General features: G+C 41.6%; 2 protein-coding genes across 2 annotated transcripts in view; both read right to left on the reverse strand.

Annotated features, from left to right (window-relative positions):
- LOC306938672 (protein NLRC3-like) overlaps positions 1-21,871 on the reverse strand; it is a gene marked incomplete at both ends in the record, with an annotated part of 34,638 nt that extends 12,767 nt beyond the window's left edge. Inside the window, 3 exons of the mRNA XM_079522939.1 lie at positions 566-694; positions 6,158-6,334; positions 20,088-21,871. Of these exons, the coding sequence (XP_079379065.1) occupies positions 566-694; positions 6,158-6,334; positions 20,088-21,871 (2,090 nt within the window). The remainder of the gene's footprint in view (positions 1-565; positions 695-6,157; positions 6,335-20,087) is intronic.
- The window catches only part of LOC306938122 (protein NLRC3-like), a 359,664-nt gene that overhangs the window by 221,276 nt on the left and 115,659 nt on the right, over positions 1-22,729 (reverse strand). The gene's annotated exons all lie outside the window — the stretch shown is intronic.

A 22,729-nucleotide genomic window follows, 5' to 3' on the forward strand; every position in this document is an offset into this window, starting at 1 on the left:
ACAACAATGCATCAATGTCTGACTGTCTAACACAACGTCTCCTGCACTAGCTGACACTACAGTGTTTCACTCTGTAGGAAGTAGAACAACAATGCATCAATGTCTAACTGTCTAACACAACGTCTCCACTAGCTGACACTACAGTGTTTCACTCTGTAGGAAGTAGAACAACAATGCGTCAATGTCTAACTGTCTAACACAACGTCTCCACTAGCTGACACTACAGTGTTTCTCCTATCATTATCTTGGCCCTGCAGCTCATCCAGACATACTCACTGCTGCCCAGTTTGGATCTCATCACCTCCTCAGACTCCACCTTAACCCCTATAGCACTCCACTCTCCTTTTATACCTTATTGATGCAACTTTACTATGCACATATATATCTGGGATATGTCTTGTTCTTAATTTAGATTATTTTTGTTGTTTTTTAGAGTACACTTTTAGAGTTTCTTTGAGGCACTGCATTGTTCTCTCTGCATGCTTTGTGACGTTGTGTCAGAGTGAATACACTGTTAAGGGAAACACTGCACTGTCCAACATGGACACAGCCCAAGTCTACTCACTTGCAGTTCTCCAGGACTGAATCATTCACCACGTTGAGGCTCAGGTCCAACTCTCTTAGGGAGGGATTAGAGCTTACAGCTGAGGCCAGAGCTTCACAGCATCTCTCTGACAGGCCGCAGTGAGCCAGTCTGAAACACCAGATGAAAACATACATAAATAAATGAATGAATAAAGAACACATTTATAATATGCATTATTCCTGGATTTAGAACCTGCTTACAGCCATCTATTAAAGGAGACTCTTGTGTCACTTAGGGTGCCTTCACACCTGGATGATTTAGTTCCATTAACACTAGCACGTCTAAGCGGTCCATCTGACCGATTTTGAAGTGGATTTTCTTTGCCCATGAAGTTCTGAGAAAGTTCCCCTTGCATGACTTTTTCTAAATATTCGATTCAAATCATCTCTGTTTTGTTTTTCATCTGAAATGTTTTCTAAATATGATTTTAGGCATACTTATACCTACTATATCTGCTCTTTTTCGCGCAAATGACCGCCATCACCCGTTCTCCCCCGCAAGCAGTGAAGTTCACACCTCCCTCCCGGCTGGAGACGGGCATTGTTCAAGCTAATTGGTCATTTGCATTCCAACTACTTCCACATGTAGGCAAACTTACATTACGAATTTAGACTAAATGTTGTTTTAGAGGTTATATTTGTTATATGCGGTTTGCAGAAATAACAATGTCTGACTTTATTTTTCCCGAAATGGAAAAAAATATATGGTGAAATATGGTGTGTTGACTGACTGGCGTATTGTTTCCACCAAGCGCATAGCTCAATAGATAAATGTTGACTATACACGCCATCTTTATAGCATAATTATGTAAGGTGGTGATGATCAAAATAAATCAATTATCCTGGTTCGGAGGGCACGCTAAAACCGGCATTATAGCCTGCTGCTGCTGTGGATTGTTCCACAGCCTATTCTGGCATATAAATATCGCCAGCTCTTTCTAATCCGGATCATGTTTTTTTTCAATTCAGGCTATTTTCAATATACCCTGCAGAAGGCAACCTGTTTGCCGAAACGTTGGAATAATAAAGTTTATAGCATCGTGACTACGAGCTGTGCATGGTCTGTTTGACCCGACCGACATTTCCTTTCCTTGGAGCGAGAATGCTTGCCGATGCGATTCCAAATAAAAATGACAGTGTTTGAAATCATTCCAACGCGATAGACCTCCCGAACGTCTAAATGTTTTGTCAGTCAAAAGATAACAGTTCTGTCCGTCTTTCTTTGTCTGTAAACTTTTCTGCACGCGACCAGTGGAACTGATTTGCACGCACGGCTCTCTTTTTTTCTCTCTCCCTCTCTCGCGGAGGCATGTAAATGTTCATGAATCCAAGTAACTGAAGGTGAGGTATGCGGAAATGCATTTTAGATAACGCTGTAGCACTATTTGTGGCGGTGATGCGTCACATGACTTGATCTATCCTATGGTATATAAACCGTGCTGCTACAAACCTTCTGCTGCTGAGATGCAGACCTCTGGAGCTGGCACAATCAATCAAATATATAATAATTACATTGATGCGCCCTTGCCCCTTAACCATACACGTGTAGCCTATAATGTTTCCCCCTCTATATAAAAATGACTTTATTACTCTAATGTCGTATTTCGTCTGACTGAGCAATGCGCCTGGCTCTGGCTGTTACAATAACGTGTGGTATTTTATTGGCTCAATACAAAGTCGGACAGTGTTTTATCCGCTCCCAAACTGTGTTGGACGCAGCTGTTACCTCCTGACCGAGCTGACGCACCCCCAACACCAAGTATTGTATTTGTTATTTGGTCTAAATAACAACGCTCCACACGTCCCAAACTCTTCTCCCTTCTGGCTCCAAAACTATGGAATGCACTTCCCATCACAGTCAGAACTGCAGCCTCACTCCCAATCTTCCGCCGTAGTCTGAAAACCCACCTCTTCAGACTCCACCATGGCCCGTAGCACTTGCCCTAGCCTAGCCCCTTAGATAGCACTTTATATAGACTTAGATGGTATTTTGAACAGACTTATAGCTTGTTACGTAGACAGCACTAGAATTGCATTTTATGTAGTCATAGCACTTTATAGTACATAGTATAGTATGTATAGTTTACATAGATAGTTTACGCATGATTCATGATAACTACTTTTTATATGTGATGTATGCCATGCTTTTGTTATTGCTTAATGTAAGTTGCTCTGGATTAAGAGTCTGCTAAATGCCTAAATTGTAAATTGTCTAAAAGGATTTATATATATAATCCGTTAATCACACAATCAAAGACCAAATAATTTGCAGGCAGCTGGCGTTAATTACCTCGCGCTGCGCAAGGGTATTCAATATAGCGCTCACACCGTCACTATAATTATAGTTTGGTAAACTGAAAAAATAAGTCGAGTTGTCCTGTCGAGTTTAAACGCTGCCTTGAATTAGTTGGAATGTGACATTTAGAAGACAATGGCAAGTCGTCAACCCCCCGCCGCGGGGGGAGAGGTGTGAAGAGCATTAGAAGAGATGCAGGGAGAGAGTGGCCAATGGAATTGCACAAAAAACACGGTCATCTTGACTGTTAGCCGTCAGAGTAGTAGGTGAGTTGAGTTCAGACATGCTAGTGTTAAAACAAACCCTGGCCCCCGACATAATCATATTTGAACTGGGAACCCCCAAATAATGATATTTGAACTGGGGACACCCCAAAATAATATTTGAACTGGGGACCCCCCAAAATAATATTTGAACTGGGGACCCCTCAAAATAATATTTGAACTGGGGACGCCTCAAAATAATATTTGAACTGGGGACGCCCCACAATAATATTTGAACTGGGACACCTTAAAATGATGATATTTCAACAGGGGACCCCCCAGAACTACAAGCTCACAGCGCCTCACAGTGAGCTTGCAGATCAGCTATTTTCACGATGTTTGCTTCTTTCTTCCGTAATATTAGTATTAATATTAGTATTAGTATTATTATAATATAATTAAGAAGCTTGATAACTGTAGCTTGATAACGGGTTGCCAATACATAGTAGCCAATACATTCGCCTTAAAGGGATATTACACTTTCATGTTTGGGGTAATTTTCATGTCTCTCAGGCACATAGGCTTATTAATACGTTCTCGCCATAACATTCATATTATATTCACATAATACAGTACATAATAAACAGAAGTGATAAATAAATGTGGTAAATTGTGATGATATTAAAGGTTATGCAAGGGAAGTCGGGCAGTGTTTTCTCCTGTGTATGTGTAGTCTTGCGTGTGCGCGCGTGCGCCTGTGTGTGCAGGCTTGCGTGCGTGTGTGTCGTGGTGTGAGTGGGTGATTGTAACAGGGGGAGTGCCAGGAACAGACGCAGCCTCGCCGGATTGATGCACAGAGGACGACGCCAAGTTTAAAAGGCTGTCAGAGAGCCGGCGACAGCGAACCCGTGCCTTCCTGACTCCCAACCCGTCCGCTCCGTTGTTGGCTCTGTAGCCACTTGTGCATGTGAAGCTGAACAGATAGCCTAATACAACATTGTCTCACTTGATCCAGTATGTAGCTGACAGATAACAGTCCGACTTGAACACGGCCTCCTGCCAAGTTCTGCTCCGCTAGGCTAGGGTTCTCAGCTAAAGAAAAAGGGGGGGGGGGGGGATGATCTTATGTTTTTCCCGTTTGTATTTTGTTTTCTGACAGGGAGGTTAGCGATTGTATTTTGGTTTTGAATTCATTGAGGTAAGCATTCCCTTTTTCTTTCTAGTTCTGTTTTGATGTTCAGTCCTCCGCTCTTGGAGATTTTGTACCCGTTGCCCGAAGTGAAGAGAGGAAATAAAAAGAAAACATCGAAAAGTAAACTGTTTGGACGGCGGTTTTCTTGGGAGCTGGGAAGGTCGGTTTTCCACACTTTATGTTGTCTCGGTTCCCCTAGGCCGAGACATCACATGGGGGCTCGTTTCCAAAACCCTTCATTTTTTCCATCGGGTAAGTGCGTTTTTTTTCCTCCTTCGTCAGTTTTGGTAAATGGTAAATGGTAAATGGTGCATTTATATAGCGCCTTTACCCAAGGCGCTTTACATAGATTGTGCATTACATTCACCCATTCACACACACATTCATACACCGATTGCGGCGGAAGCCATGCAAGGATTTCCAGAAGGGTCCCTCAAAGGAAAATGTTGACCGGTGTACAAAGGACAACCTGTTATTGCTGGTAAATATTTTGGGGGTTGATGTGCCACTTAATGCTAATGAAGATGACCTGAAGCAGATTCTGAGTGAGAAATTGGAAAAGGGTGGGTTATTTCATGGTAGCGGGGGGGCCGAGGCACGGGATGCGTTGACACACGAGGGAACGGAGGAGCCACATGATGACGCTAAGGCAGACCGTGCTGCTCAGCTCCCGTCCAACATAATCTACAATGTCAAACCAGCATGATGACTATGTATCTTACTTTAGAACTTCCAGTCTACTGCGTGGGCTCTTCAGTGAAGCACAGAGCAGCTCCACTGAGTCCTGCAGGTCGTTTTCACTGAGGTCCAATTCTCTCAAATGGGAAGGATTAGAGATGAGAGCTGAAGCCACAACTTCAACGTCTGTCTTTCTGAGTTTACAGAGTCTGTAAATGCAGATTAAATGAGAGATTATCAAAACAAATGATACATAATCATATCTGAACTGGGGACCCCCTACCCTGAAGAATGAAGATACATATTGTGAAAATAGCCAAACTACAAGCTCACAAAGCCTCACAGTGAACTTGTAGATCGGCTAGTTAGACAATGTTTGCCTCTTTCTTCCGTAATATTTGACAATTTGGTTTTAAAAATGTTTTAAAAGTAATATAATTGTACCTTAAATCCTAAACCACACCCAAAGGGTCGGGTCGGGACAACCACACCAATGTAACTCCTTGCAACTCAATGAGTTTAATTGGTGTGGTTTTATCTTTTAAAAAAACACTTTGTCCCGACCCAACCCTTTGGTGTGGTTTGGCCTTTAGAAATGTACAGATACTCTGTATACTGTACACTTATACTGTTGGTTTGTCTACTGTTCAGTGAGAAAACAATGCTGCACATTAAGCTAATCATCTGGGGACCCCCTTGGGGGTCCAGACCCTCAGTTTGGGAACCACAGACCTAGACTAATAGAATGATAATTGATTGGTACAGTAGGTAGATGCAGACTATTGATTATGTATTCATGCTTATCACTGTAAAGCTCGATAACTGTGGCGTAGCTACAAGGGGTTGAAGTCGAAAGTAGCCGATCTACAAGCTCACAAGTGTTGCATCCTCGACGTGCTGTGATTCAATTCAGTTCAATTTTATTAAAGTGTCAACTCACAACAAGTTGTCTCAAGACACTTTACATGTAGAGCAGAGAACCAACATAGATCCCACCCTGAGCATTAAGCAATTTGGAGACAGTGAGCTTGTAGATCAGCTATGTTCAGTGTGCAACCACCCTATATGTTGAAGTAGCCTATACATTTGCCTTAAAGGGAAATTAAACTTTCAATCATCACCACAGCATTCATATTATATTCACATAATACAGTATATAATAAAACAGCAGTGATCAAAATAAATGTGGTAAATGTATCTTACTTTAGAACTTCCAGTCTACAGTGTGGGCTCTTCAGTGAAGCACAGAGCAGCTCCACTAGTCCTGAGTCCTGCAGGTCGTTTTCACTGAGGTCCAATTCTCTCAAATGGGAAGGATTAGAGCTGAGAGCTGAAGCCACAACTTCAACGTCTGTCTTACTGAGCTGACAGCCAGCAAGTCTGTAAATGCATCAAAACAAATTATACCTCATTCACTGTCATGGAATTTAACTAAAACATCTCCTATCTAGTTATCCAGACATACATATAGACACCACTTGACAGCACAGAATGACTGTACAGAGGAAGATAGACATTTTGATATCAAAGATTTCAACCAGCAGTTGAAGGAGTGAAATGAAGACTGAACAACAACATTGTATATTTACTGCCGCGCTGTGTAAAAGCTTTACAAACAAGCTGCTGGAGACCAGCATTCAGTCTCTATTTCTGTTCCCTGTCTCCTCAAGCTGGGCCACAGCTGTAGGCTGTAGTTTGAATTCACCCCAATATTATAATATTGCATAACCTACAATATTATACCATTTCATAACCTACAATATTATAACATTTCATAACCTACAATAATAACATTTCATAACCTACAATATTATTACATTTCATAACCTAAAGAATGTTATGTGTTGTTTTTGGCAGCACATTTTGATTTTAGTTTTAGTCATAGTCTCTTGAATAGCTTTCATTTAATTTTAGTCACCTGGAATGTTTTAGTTTTTAGTCTAGTTTTAGTCGGCTAAATGTCATAAGATTTTAGTCGACTAAATCTACAGTTGATTTAGTCGACTAAAATGTATTGTGGCGGGCCTTGATGCCGTCATAATGACAGATTTTTGCTGAAAATAGCCGATCTACAGCGCGACGCGCTGTGGGCTTGTAGATCGGCTATTTTCAGCATGCAATCAAGTGTAAAATGACTTATACTGGATATCTTGTCCACTAGTCCCCTCCTAACATTTTAGTCTAGTTTGTATTTGTTGACAAAATTGTCAGTATATTTAGTCTTAGTTTTAGTCATCATAGCTTAGTTTTCATTTAGTTTCCATTTAGTTTTCCTCAGTGGAAAAAGGTAGTCGACGAACATTTTTTGTCATAGTTTTAGTCGACAAAAACAACACTGGTTATAACATTTCATAACCTACAATATTATAACATTTGATAACCTACAATATGGAACAAGAGACAGAACCAGGACATGCTAGTGATGCTCTGACCAGCTGGACAGTTATAAGAATGATGAAAGAATTATCCAATTTTCTTTTCTTTTTTGTTAACCCAAGAAAAGGAAATGAGCAACTCCAAACGTTGCATCAAACATATGCACAGCAGATATAAGAAGTGTCTAATATTATTAATAATGTTCTGGGTCGCACATAGACGATCACAAGCTCACAAGCGTTGCGTCCTCGGCGCGTTGTGAGCTTGTACATCAGCTGTTTATGGTGTGTAATCCAGTTGTATGACCAAGTAGCTCAGAAGCCTATACATTTGCCTTAAAGGGTTATTACACTTTCAAACATATTTGGGTCATTTTAACATCTACTCAGGCCCATAAGCTTGGGTTACCATGATATCAAGCTTATTAATATTCTCACCACAGCAATCATATTATATTCACATAATACAGTGCATAATAAACAGAAGTGATTACAATGTATGTGGTAAATGTATCTTACTTTAGAACTTCCAGTCTACAGTGTGGGCTCTTCAGTGAAGCACAGAGTCCTGAGTCCTGCAGGTCGTTTTTACTGAGGTCCAATTCTCTCAAATGGGAAGGATTAGAGCTGAGAGCTGAAGACACAACTTCAATGTCTGTCTTACTGAGTTTACAGCCAACAAGTCTGTAAATGCAGATTAAATAAGAGATCAAAACAAATGATACCTCATTCACTGTCATGGAATTTAACTAAAACATCTCCTATCTAGTTATCCAGACATACGTATAGACACCACTTGACAGCACAGAATGACTGTACAGAGGAAGATAGACATTTTGATATCAAAGATTTCAACCAGCAGTTGAAGGAGTGAAATGAAGACTGAACAACAACATTGCATATTTACTGCCTAAACTGTGTAAAAGCTTTACAAACAAGCTGCTGGAGACCAGCATTCAGTCTCTATTTCTGTTCCCTGTCTCCTCAAGCTGGGCCACAGCTGTAGGCTTTACTGTTAGTTTGAATTTACCCCAATATTATAATATTGCATAACCTACAATATTATACCATTTCATAACCTACAATATTATTACATTTCATAACCTAAATAATGTTATTTGTTGTTTTTGGCAGCACATTTTGATTTTAGTTTTGGTCATAGTCTCTTGAATAGCTTTCATTTAATTTTAGTCACCTGGAATGTTTTAGTGTTTAGTCTAGTTTTAGTCGGCTAAATGTCATAAGATTTTAGTCGACTAAATCTACAGTTGATTTAGTCGACTAAAATGTATTGTGGCGGGCCTTGATGCCGTCATGACAGATTTTTGCTGACAATAGCCGATCTACAAGCTCACAGCGCGTCGCGCTGCGACACGTTGTGAGCTTGTAGATCGGCTATTTTCAGCATGCAATCAAGTGTAAAATGACTTATACTGGATATCTTGTCCACTAGTCCCCTCCTAACATTTTAGTCTAGTTTGTATTTGTTGACAAAATTGTCAGTATATTTAGTCTTAGTTTTAGTCATCATAGCTTAGTTTTCATTTAGTTTTCCTCAGTGGAAAAAGGTAGTCGACGAACATTTTTTGTCATAGTTTTAGTCGACAAAAACAACACTGGTTATAACATTTCATAACCTACAATATTATAACATTTCATAACCTACAATATGGAACAAGAGACAGAACCAGGACATGCTAGTGATGCTCTGACCAGCTGGACAGTTATAAGAATGATGAAAGAATTATCCAATTTTCTTTTCTTTTTTGTTAACCCAAGAAAAGGAAATGAGCAACTCCAAACGTTGCATCAAACATATGCACAGCAGATATAAGAAGTGTCTAATATTATTAATAATGTTCTGGGTCGCACATAGACGATCACAAGCTCACAAGCGTTGCGTCCTCGGCGCGTTGTGAGCTTGTAAATCAGCTGTTTATGGTGTGTAATCCAGTTGTATGACCAAGTAGCTCAGAAGCCTATACATTTGCCTTAAAGGGTTATTACACTTTCAAACATATTTGGGTGATTTTAACATCTACTCGGGCCCAAAAGCTTGGGTTACCATGATATCAAGCTTATTAATATTCTCACCACAGCAATCATATTATATTCACATAATACAGTGCATAATAAACAGAAGTGATTACAATGTATGTGGTAAATGTATCTTACTTTAGAACTTCCAGTCTACAGTGTGGGCTCTTCAGTGAAGCACAGAGTCCTGAGTCCTGCAGGTCGTTTTTACTGAGGTCCAATTCTCTCAAATGGGAAGGATTAGAGCTGAGAGCTGAAGACACAACTTCAACGTCTGTCTTACTGAGCTGACAGCCAACAAGTCTGTAAATGCAGATTAAATAAGAGATCAAAACAAATGATACCTCATTCACTGTCATGGAATTTAACTAAAACATCTCCTATCTAGTTATCCAGACATACGTATAGACACCACTTGACAGCACAGAATGACTGTACAGAGGAAGATAGACATTTTGATATCAAAGATTTCAACCAGCAGTTGAAGGAGTGAAATGAAGACTGAACAACAACATTGCATATTTACTGCCTAAACTGTGTAAAAGCTTTACAAACAAGCTGCTGGAGACCAGCATTCAGTCTCTATTTCTGTTCCCTGTCTCCTCAAGCTGGGCCACAGCTGTAGGCGTTACTGTTAGTTTGAATTTACCCCAATATTATAATATTGCATAACCTACAATATTATACCATTTCATAACCTACAATATTATTACATTTCATAACCTAAATAATGTTATGTGTTGTTTTTGGCAGCACATTTTGATTTTAGTTTTGGTCATAGTCTCTTGAATAGCTTTCATTTAATTTTAGTCACCTGGAATGTTTTAGTGTTTAGTCTAGTTTTAGTCGGCTAAATGTCATAAGATTTTAGTCGACTAAATCTACAGTTGATTTAGTAGACTAAAATGTATTGTGGCGGGCCTTGATGCCGTCATAATGACAGATTTTTGCTGACAATAGCCGATCTACAAGCTCACAGCGCGTCGCGCTGCGACACGTTGTGAGCTTGTAGATCGGCTATTTTCAGCATGCAATCAAGTGTAAAATGACTTATACTGGATATCTTGTCCACTAGTCCCCTCCTAACATTTTAGTCTAGTTTGTATTTGTTGACAAAATTGTCAGTATATTTAGTCTTAGTTTTAGTCATCATAGCTTAGTTTTCATTTAGTTTTCCTCAGTGGAAAAAGGTAGTCGACGAACATTTTTTGTCATAGTTTTAGTCGACAAAAACAACACTGGTTATAACATTTCATAACCTACAATATTATAACATTTCATAACCTACAATATGGAACAAGAGACAGAACCAGGACATGCTAGTGATGCTCTGACCAGCTGGACAGTTATAAGAATGATGAAAGAATTATCCAATTTTCTTTTCTTTTTTGTTAACCCAAGAAAAGGAAATGAGCAACTCCAAACGTTGCATCAAACATATGCACAGCAGATATAAGAAGTGTCTAATATTATTAATAATGTTCTGGGTCGCACATAGACGATCTACAAGCTCACAAGCGTTGCGTCCTCGACGCGTTGTGAGCTTGTACATCAGCTGTTTATGGTGTGTAATCCAGTTGTATGACCAAGTAGCTCAGAAGCCTATACATTTGCCTTAAAGGGTTATTACACTTTCAAACATATTTGGGTAATTTTAACATCTACTCAGGCCCATAAGCTTGGGTTACCATGATATCAAGCTTATACATGCCGCTAGAGCGAACTCTCTCTCCTCCGTCCTGATACTCCTGGACCTGTCTGCAGCGTTCGACACGGTGAACCATCAGATCCTCCTCTCCACCCTCGAGGGGATGGGTGTCTCAGGCTCTGCACTCTCCCTGTTTGCATCCTACCTGACGGGTCGCTCCTACCAGGTGATGCTGAGAGGGTCTGTGTCAGAACCACACAGGCTCACAACTGGGGTTCCCCAAGGCTCGGTTCTGGGTCCTCTTCTTTTCTCTCTCTACACTACATCTCTGGGTGCTGTCATCCACTCCCATGGCTTTTCCTACCACTGCTATGCCGATGACACCCAGCTGATCCTCTCATTCCCCCCCTCTGATACCCAAGTGGAGGCACGCATTGCTGCTTGTCTGGCTGACATCTCGGCGTGGATGTCGACAAACCACCTGAAGCTCAACCTGGACAAGACCGAGCTGATGTTCCTCCCGGGGAAGGGCTGTCCGCACCGAGACATGGCCATCACCATTGATAATGCTGTGGTGACCTCAACTCGGACTGCGAAAAATCTGGGTGTGACCCTGGACGATCAACTGACGTTCTCGGCAAACATCGCATCAGTGACAAGGTCCTGCAGATTCCTCCTCTACAACATCAGGAGGATTCGCCCCTTCCTCACGGAGAAGGCAGCCCAGGTGCTCATCCAGGCTCTCGTCATCTCCCGCCTGGACTACTGCAACTCCCTCCTTGCTGGTGCTCCGGCATCTGCCATCAGACCTCTGGAGCTTGTTCAGAAAGCTGCGGCTCGTCTGGTGTTCAACCGCCCCAAGTTCTCCCACACAACCATCCTTCTCCGTTCTCTACACTGGCTCCCCGTAGCGGCCCGCATCCAGTTCAAAACCCTGGTGTTAGCCTATAGGGCAGTGAAAGGAACAGCTCCTTCCTACCTCCGGGCTATGGTCGATGCCTACACCCCTGCCTGACCACTTCGGTCTGCCACCTCGGGGCGACTGATTGCCTCGTCACTCAAGGGTCCTTCTGGCCGATCCACACGGTCACGACTCTTTTCTGTTCTGGCCCCACAGTGGTGGAATGAACTCCCCACTGATGTTAGGACAGCAGAGTCACTGCCCATATTTCGCCGCAGGTTGAAAACCCACCTCTTCAGGAAACACTACCCTTCCTCTCTGCCTGACCTACTTGTTGTTAACTAGTTGTACGAACGCTTGTTTTCTATTGTTGTATTGTTTATTGGATCTTGTTTAGTCGATACACTTAATTGTTTTACAATAGCCGATCTACAAGCTCACAGCGCGTCGCGCTGCGACACGTTGTGAGCTTGTAGATCGGCTATTTTCAGCATGCAATCAAGTGTAAAATGACTTATACTGGATATCTTGTCCACTAGTCCCCTCCTAACATTTTAGTCTAGTTTGTATTTGTTGACAAAATTGTCAGTATATTTAGTCTTAGTTTTAGTCATCATAGCTTAGTTTTCATTTAGTTTTCCTCAGTGGAAAAAGGTAGTCGACGAACATTTTTTGTCATAGTTTTAGTCGACAAAAACAACACTGGTTATAACATTTCATAACCTACAATATTATAACATTTCATAACCTACAATATGGAACAAGAGACAGAACCAGGACATGCTAGTGATGCTCTGACCAGCTGGACAGTTATAAGAATGATGAAAGAATTATCCAATTTTCTTTTCTTTTTTGTTAACCCAAGAAAAGGAAATGAGCAACTCCAAACGTTGCATCAAACATATGCACAGCAGATATAAGAAGTGTCTAATATTATTAATAATGTTCTGGGTCGCACATAGACGATCACAAGCTCACAAGCGTTGCGTCCTCGGCGCGTTGTGAGCTTGTAAATCAGCTGTTTATGGTGTGTAATCCAGTTGTATGACCAAGTAGCTCAGAAGCCTATACATTTGCCTTAAAGGGTTATTACACTTTCAAACATATTTGGGTGATTTTAACATCTACTCGGGCCCAAAAGCTTGGGTTACCATGATATCAAGCTTATTAATATTCTCACCACAGCAATCATATTATATTCACATAATACAGTGCATAATAAACAGAAGTGATTACAATGTATGTGGTAAATGTATCTTACTTTAGAACTTCCAGTCTACAGTGTGGGCTCTTCAGTGAAGCACAGAGTCCTGAGTCCTGCAGGTCGTTTTTACTGAGGTCCAATTCTCTCAAATGGGAAGGATTAGAGCTGAGAGCTGAAGACACAACTTCAACGTCTGTCTTACTGAGCTGACAGCCAACAAGTCTGTAAATGCAGATTAAATAAGAGATCAAAACAAATGATACCTCATTCACTGTCATGGAATTTAACTAAAACATCTCCTATCTAGTTATCCAGACATACGTATAGACACCACTTGACAGCACAGAATGACTGTACAGAGGAAGATAGACATTTTGATATCAAAGATTTCAACCAGCAGTTGAAGGAGTGAAATGAAGACTGAACAACAACATTGCATATTTACTGCCTAAACTGTGTAAAAGCTTTACAAACAAGCTGCTGGAGACCAGCATTCAGTCTCTATTTCTGTTCCCTGTCTCCTCAAGCTGGGCCACAGCTGTAGGCGTTACTGTTAGTTTGAATTTACCCCAATATTATAATATTGCATAACCTACAATATTATACCATTTCATAACCTACAATATTATTACATTTCATAACCTAAATAATGTTATGTGTTGTTTTTGGCAGCACATTTTGATTTTAGTTTTGGTCATAGTCTCTTGAATAGCTTTCATTTAATTTTAGTCACCTGGAATGTTTTAGTGTTTAGTCTAGTTTTAGTCGGCTAAATGTCATAAGATTTTAGTCGACTAAATCTACAGTTGATTTAGTAGACTAAAATGTATTGTGGCGGGCCTTGATGCCGTCATAATGACAGATTTTTGCTGACAATAGCCGATCTACAAGCTCACAGCGCGTCGCGCTGCGACACGTTGTGAGCTTGTAGATCGGCTATTTTCAGCATGCAATCAAGTGTAAAATGACTTATACTGGATATCTTGTCCACTAGTCCCCTCCTAACATTTTAGTCTAGTTTGTATTTGTTGACAAAATTGTCAGTATATTTAGTCTTAGTTTTAGTCATCATAGCTTAGTTTTCATTTAGTTTTCCTCAGTGGAAAAAGGTAGTCGACGAACATTTTTTGTCATAGTTTTAGTCGACAAAAACAACACTGGTTATAACATTTCATAACCTACAATATTATAACATTTCATAACCTACAATATGGAACAAGAGACAGAACCAGGACATGCTAGTGATGCTCTGACCAGCTGGACAGTTATAAGAATGATGAAAGAATTATCCAATTTTCTTTTCTTTTTTGTTAACCCAAGAAAAGGAAATGAGCAACTCCAAACGTTGCATCAAACATATGCACAGCAGATATAAGAAGTGTCTAATATTATTAATAATGTTCTGGGTCGCACATAGACGATCTACAAGCTCACAAGCGTTGCGTCCTCGACGCGTTGTGAGCTTGTACATCAGCTGTTTATGGTGTGTAATCCAGTTGTATGACCAAGTAGCTCAGAAGCCTATACATTTGCCTTAAAGGGTTATTACACTTTCAAACATATTTGGGTCATTTTAACATCTACTCAGGCCCATAAGCTTGGGTTACCATGATATCAAGCTTATACATGCCGCTAGAGCGAACTCTCTCTCCTCCGTCCTGATACTCCTGGACCTGTCTGCAGCGTTCGACACGGTGAACCATCAGATCCTCCTCTCCACCCTCGAGGGGATGGGTGTCTCAGGCTCTGCACTCTCCCTGTTTGCATCCTACCTGACGGGTCGCTCCTACCAGGTGATGCTGAGAGGGTCTGTGTCAGAACCACACAGGCTCACAACTGGGGTTCCCCAAGGCTCGGTTCTGGGTCCTCTTCTTTTCTCTCTCTACACTACATCTCTGGGTGCTGTCATCCACTCCCATGGCTTTTCCTACCACTGCTATGCCGATGACACCCAGCTGATCCTCTCATTCCCCCCCTCTGATACCCAAGTGGAGGCACGCATTGCTGCTTGTCTGGCTGACATCTCGGCGTGGATGTCGACAAACCACCTGAAGCTCAACCTGGACAAGACCGAGCTGATGTTCCTCCCGGGGAAGGGCTGTCCGCACCGAGACATGGCCATCACCATTGATAATGCTGTGGTGACCTCAACTCGGACTGCGAAAAATCTGGGTGTGACCCTGGACGATCAACTGACGTTCTCGGCAAACATCGCATCAGTGACAAGGTCCTGCAGATTCCTCCTCTACAACATCAGGAGGATTCGCCCCTTCCTCACGGAGAAGGCAGCCCAGGTGCTCATCCAGGCTCTCGTCATCTCCCGCCTGGACTACTGCAACTCCCTCCTTGCTGGTGCTCCGGCATCTGCCATCAGACCTCTGGAGCTTGTTCAGAAAGCTGCGGCTCGTCTGGTGTTCAACCGCCCCAAGTTCTCCCACACAACCATCCTTCTCCGTTCTCTACACTGGCTCCCCGTAGCGGCCCGCATCCAGTTCAAAACCCTGGTGTTAGCCTATAGGGCAGTGAAAGGAACAGCTCCTTCCTACCTCCGGGCTATGGTCGATGCCTACACCCCTGCCCGACCACTTCGGTCTGCCACCTCGGGGCGACTGATTGCCTCGTCACTCAAGGGTCCTTCTGGCCGATCCACACGGTCACGACTCTTTTCTGTTCTGGCCCCACAGTGGTGGAATGAACTCCCCACTGATGTTAGGACAGCAGAGTCACTGCCCATATTTCGCCGCAGGTTGAAAACCCACCTCTTCAGGAAACACTACCCTTCCTCTCTGCCTGACCTACTTGTTGTTAACTAGTTGTACGAACGCTTGTTTTCTATTGTTGTATTGTTTATTGGATCTTGTTTAGTCGATACACTTAATTGTTTTAGCTCATGCTCATTTGATTTAGCTATTTTGTCTCATCTGTTTAAGGAAATAGGTAGCTGATATATTGCACTTTTACCTTAGCGCTAGGTATACTCTTGGTTGCTTGTTTTTGCAGAAAATGCACTAAAGACTTCTGGTGATTAGTAGTTTTTGTTCCCTACCTATGTTGAATACACTTATTGTAAGTCGCTTTGGATAAAAGCGTCTGCTAAATGACTGTAATGTAATGTAATGTAATGTAATACATATTCTCACCTCAGCAATCATATTATATTCACATAATACAGTGCATAATAAACAGAAGTGATTACAATTTATGTGGTAAATGTATCTTACTTTAGAACTTCCAGTCTACTGTGTGGGCTCTTCAGTGAAGCACAGAGCAGCTCCACTAGTCCTGAGTCCTGCAGGTCGTTTTTACTGAGGTCCAATTCTCTCAAATGGGAAGGATTAGAGCTGAGAGCTGAAGACACAACTTCAACGCCTGTCTTTCTGAGTTTACAGCCAACAAGTCTGTAAATGCAGATTAAAAAGATATTATGAAAACAAATGACACATAAACAATTATTTGAACTGAGGACCCAATACCCTGACAAGCAAGAATTGTAGGCATTTCATTTAGTTTGACTCGGCTGCACAGATACATGTTGTGTTTGCGTCTTCTGTAATATTCGGCAATTTACCAAATTGGTTTTAAAAATGTTTTAAAAGTCATTAAATTGTACCTTTAGAAATGTGCAGATACTAGTCTGTATACACTTAAACTGTATGTTGGTGTGTTTACTGTTGAGTGAGAAACCACACTAGTTGCACATTAAGCTAATCATCTGGGGACCCCCTTGGGGGTCCAGACCCTCAGTTTGGGAACCACAGGCCTAGACTAATATAATGATATTTGATTGGTACAGTAGGTAGATGCAGGATATTGATTATGTGTTGATCTGTTGCGTACCTCGGTAAAGCTTGATAACTGTGGCGTAGCTACAACGGGTCGCACATAGGCGATCTACAAGCTCACAAGCGTTGCGTCCTCGACGCGTTGTGAGCTTGTACATAAGCTGTTTATGGTGTGTAATCCAGTTGTATGACCAAGTAGCTCAGAAGCCTATACATTTGCCTTAAAGGGTTATTACCCTTTCAAACATATTTGGGTAATTTTAACATCTACTCAGGCCCATAAACTTGGGTTACCATGATATCAAGCTTATTAATATTCTCACCACAGCAATCATATTATATTCACATAATACAGTGCATAATAAACAGAAGTGATTAAAATGAATGTGGTAAATGTATCTTACTTTAGAACTTCCAGTCTACAGTGTGGGCTCTTCAGTGAAGCACAGAGTCCTGAGTCCTGCAGGTCGTTTTCACTGAGGTCCAATTCTCTCAAATGGGAAGGATTAGAGCTGAGAGCTGAAGACACGACTTCAACGTCTGTCTTACTGAGCTGACAGCCAACAAGTCTGTAAATGCAGATTAAATAAGAGATCAAAACAAATGATACCTCATTCACTGTCATGGAATTTAACTAAAACATCTCCTATCTAGTTATCCAGACATACGTATAGACACCACTTGACAGCACAGAATGAGGAAGATAGACATTTTGATATCAAAGATTTCAACCAGCAGTTGAAGGAGTGAAATGAAGACTGAACAACAACATTGCATATTTACTGCCTAAACTGTGTAAAAGCTTTACAAACAAGCTGCTGGAGACCAGCATTCAGTCTCTATTTCTGTTCCCTGTCTCCTCAAGCTGGGCCACAGCTGTAGGCTTTACTGTTAGTTTGAATTTACCCCAATATTATAATATTGCATAACCTACAATATTATACCATTTCATAACCTACAATATTATAACATTTCATAACCTACAATATTAGAACATTTAATAACCTACAATAATAAAATTTCATAACCTACAATATTATTACATTTCATAACCAAAATAATGTTATGTGTTGTTTTTGGCAGCACATTTTGATTTTAGTTTTAGTCATAGTCTCTTGAATAGCTTTCATTTAATTTTAGTCACCTGGAATGTTTTAGTGTTTTGTCTAGTTTTAGTCGGCTAAATGTCATAAGATTTTAGTCGACTAAATCTACAGTTGAATTAGTCGACTAAAATGTATTGTGGCAGGCCTTGATGCCGTCATGACAGATTTTTGCTGAAAATAGCCGATCTACAAGCTGCGCTGCGACGCGTTGTGAGCTTGTAGATCGGCTATTTTCAGCATGCAATCAAGTGTAAAATGACTTATACTGGATATCTTGTCCACTAGTCCCCTCCTAACATTTTAGTCTAGTTTGTATTTGTTGACAAAATTGTCAGTATATTTAGTCTTAGTTTTAGTCATCATAGCTTAGTTTATTTAGTTTTCCTCAGTGGAAAAAGGTAGTCGACGAACATTTTTTGTCATAGTTTTAGTCGACAAAAACAACACTGGTTATAACATTTCATAACCTACAATATTATAACATTTCATAACCTACAATATGGAACAAGAGACAGAACCAGGACATGCTAGTGATGCTCTGACCAGCTGGACAGTTATAAGAATGATGAAAGAATTATCCAATTTTCTTTTCTTTTTTGTTAACCCAAGAAAAGGAAATGAGCAACTCCAAACGTTGCATCAAACATATGCACAGCAGATATAAGAAGTGTCTAATATTATTAATAATGTTCCTTTGTCCCACTACGCTACTGGGTGGTAACTGTTATCTTTATTTTGAACGGTGCAAAAACATAATCTTTTCTTTTTACTTTTCTTCTTTAATTTTCTTTTTTTCTGTTTGTTTATTATTTAATTTTTTAATGTTTTTAGTTATCCTTCTGACGCTGACAATTGATTTAATTCGCCAGCTACAACACTTAGGACCCAAACAACATTATCTTTAAATTCTTGCCAGAATGTTGTGCACCTTCATGCTAGCCAGATGATGACACTTAAGACTTTGATGACCCCATAGGCTTTCCTCTGCCTTATCACACACATGGTCCCTGGAGGATGGACCCTACAGATCATATCACACACATGGTCCCTAGAACCCTACAGATCATATCACACACATGGTCCCTGGAGGATGGACCCTACAGATCATATCACACACATGGTCCCTGGAGGATGGACCCTACAGATCATATCACACACATGGTCCCTGGAGGATGGACCCTACAGATCATATAACACACATGGTCCCTGGAGGATGGACCCTACAGATCATATAACACACATGGTCCCTGGAGGATGGACCCTACAGATCATATCACACACATGGTCCCTGGAGGATGGACCCTACAGATCATATCACACACATGGTCCCTGGAGGATGGACCCTACAGATCATATCACACACATGGTCTCTGAAGGATGGACCCTACAGATCATATCACACACATGGTCCCTGGAGGATGGACCCTACAGATCATATCACACACATGGTCCCTGGAGGATGGACCCTACAGATCATATCACACACATGGTCCCTGGAGGATGGACCCTACAGATCATATCACACACACATGGTCCCTGGAGGATGGACCCTACAGATCATATCACACACATGGTCCCTGGAGGATGGACCCTACAGATCATATCACACACATGGTCCCTGGAGGATGGACCCTATAGATGAAGTGACTCCATGGCCTTTCCCTCTAGGTCAACTTTGTACCACTTTCAAAAGCTTTGGCTGTATTACATCGCATCGAGGGACTCGCTTTGATAATAAACCAGACCTACAAGCTGTCAATGTGTTGCGATGCAAAGTATTGTATGCTTATAGATCTTTTGTTATTGACGAGTGACACCTTTCAACTTGTTCTACTGAGTGCTTTCACCACAGTGAAGCGGGTTTAACGTTGGGTATTTTGGCTGTCTTTTATGGTGTTAAAAGGGGCGTGGAACAATGCAGAACAATGCAGACAATACACACAATACCTACAATACCACACAATACCACTAATCACTATTTGAAATGCAGACAACTTTTATGCCAACCTTCATTTATAATCATAGTGTTAACTGTAATGGCAGATTGACTCAGGATGTTTCTATTCACTTGATTACTAACCGAGCCTTTCTGCAGTTCCTCACAGCTGGGATCAGCCTCCTTCGCCCCTCCTCTGATGTGTTGTATTTGTCCAGGTCCAACTCTTCCAGAACCTCCTCTGACATCTGCAGCATGACGGCCAGAGCTGAACACTGGGTCTCAGACAGTTTCTCTGTTCTGTTCTCTGACTTCAGGAACTGTTGGATCTCCTGATGTAGTGAGTGGTCGTTCATCTCCATCAGACAGTGGAAGATGTTGATACATCTGTCAGGAGAGACATCATCACGAGTTAACATCTCCTTCAGGTTCTGGATGGCTTTCTGGATCTCCTCTGGACTGTTCTTTTTCTGACCAAGCAGACCTCCTAACAGACTTTTCTTTGTCTGACCCAGCAGGCCTCCTAACAGACTTTGGTTGGACTCCAGTGAGAGGCCATGAAGGAACCGAACAAGTAGGTCCAGGTGGCCATTTTTACTCTTCAGGGATTTTTCCATAGCAGCTTTCAGGAAGTCGGAGAGGGAGCTCTTACCGCTGTATTTATCATCTTCCAGGAATGTCTTCAGTACCTTCATGTTCTTCTTTGTGAAACAGTGGAACAGGTAGACTGCAGCCAGAAACTCCTGGATGCTCAGATGAACAAAGCTGTAGACAGTTTTCTGAAACAGCACACTCTCTCTCTTGAAGATCTGCGTGCACACTCCTGAGTACAGCGAGGCATCTTTCACATCAAGACCACACTCTTCCAGGTCTTCTTGGTAGAACATGATGCTACTTTTCTTCAGATGTTGAAATGCCAGCTTGCCCAGATTCAGAAGAACTTCCCTGCAAGTCTTTGTGAGCTGCTGTTGTGTCCCCTTTTCTTTTTCTTTCTTGTTCACATCATGAGTCTCATCATACTTCTGCTTCTTCCTGTTTGTCAGAACCAACAGGAATTGGCAGCACATCTCAGTCAGGGTCTTGGGCAGCTGTCCTATCGTGGTGTGTGTCCTCAACATGTCCAGCAGAACGGTAGCAATGATCCAACAGAAGAGTGGGATGTAACACATGATGTGGAGGCTCCTCGATGTCTTCAAGTGTGAGAGGACTCTGTCGGCCAGCTTCTCTTCACTGAATCTCTTCCTGAAGTACTTCTCCTTCTGGGGGTCTGTGAACCCTCGCACTTCTGTCACCATGTCAACACATGCAGGAGGGATCTGATGGGCTGCTGCTGGTCTGGTGGTTATCCAGAGGAGGGCTGAGGGGAGCAGATTCCTCTTGATGAGGTTTGTCAACAGATAATCCACCGATGATGTCACTGTGACATCAGAGATGATTTCATTTTTGTCGAAGTGCAATGGAAACCTGCTTTCATCGAGGCCATCAAAGATGAAGCAAACTTTCCAGGCAGCGAGCTGCTCTGCTGTGACCTTCTTTAACGTTGGGTGGAAATCATGGATCAGTTTGAGAAGGCTGTACTGCTTATCTCTGACCAAGTTCAGCTCCCGGAATGAAAAGTGAACCAGGAGATCTATATCTTGATTCTCCAAACCTCTTGCCCAGTCCAGAGCAAACTTGCGCACAGAGAATGTTTTTCCAATGCCAGCGATGCCTTCGGTCAGAACACTTGTGCTGGGTGTCTCTCTGCCAGGGAGGAGGATCTTAAAGATTTTACAGCAGTTGATTGGTTCGTCATGGAAGGTCTTCATGTTGGAAACTGTCTCAAGCTGTATCACCTCATGTTGGCGATTAACCCCTTCACTCTCTCCCGCTGAGATATAGAGCTCTGAGTAGGTGCTGGTGACGGAGGTTCCAGACTCTTCCGTCATGTCGTCTTTCACTTCATCAAGACTATTCATACTGTCCTTATAATCCTTCAAATCATCCTGCAGACTGACATCTGCAATGAGAAGAACATTTATGTTTTAAACATTGAGGTTAATTTATAACTTTACATGTATACAGCACACATTAATTATAAATTAAATACCTCCAGAAACTATGCAATTTGTTCAGAAAAACAGGCAAAAGTAACAACACAAGATCAGTTGTTTTTGTCCAGCTGTTGAGTTGATAGTTGTTTAGCTTCATTATATGCACTTGGATATAATTGATACAGACAATAAATATTTGAACATTTAATTGATACAGACAATAATTATTTGAACATTTAGTCTATGATTTCTTAGCGTTCAATTTATTAGCATGAATTTTCAATGAGTGCACATTCTTACTTTGTCCACCTGTGTTTTGACTGGGTGTCTTCAGTCCAGGTGTGGTTTGACTGGGTGTCTTCAGTCCAGGTGTGGTTTGACTGGGTGACACACACACACACACACACACACACACACACACACACACACACACACACACACACACACACACACACACACACACACACACACACACACACACACACACACACACACACACACACACACACACACACACACACACACACACACACACACATCAGCAACTCTACATCTGATCTCAAACCGTTAGATCTCCATATGTCAGAACCTGTTCTGACATTACGTTGATCCTTCCCCATCCATCCTTCCTCTTCGATGTCACCCTTTTGGCCGATAACTGTCGAATCCAGTCAAACTCTAGACGGGCCTGCCCCAAAGTTATTAGTGCAGCTGGCGAAAACTAGAGTTCTCAACAGGCCCGAAAATCAAGGC

This window comes from Electrona antarctica (genome assembly GCF_951216825.1).
Source record: "Electrona antarctica genome assembly, chromosome: 15".
Classification (NCBI taxonomy): domain Eukaryota; kingdom Metazoa; phylum Chordata; class Actinopteri; order Myctophiformes; family Myctophidae; genus Electrona; species Electrona antarctica.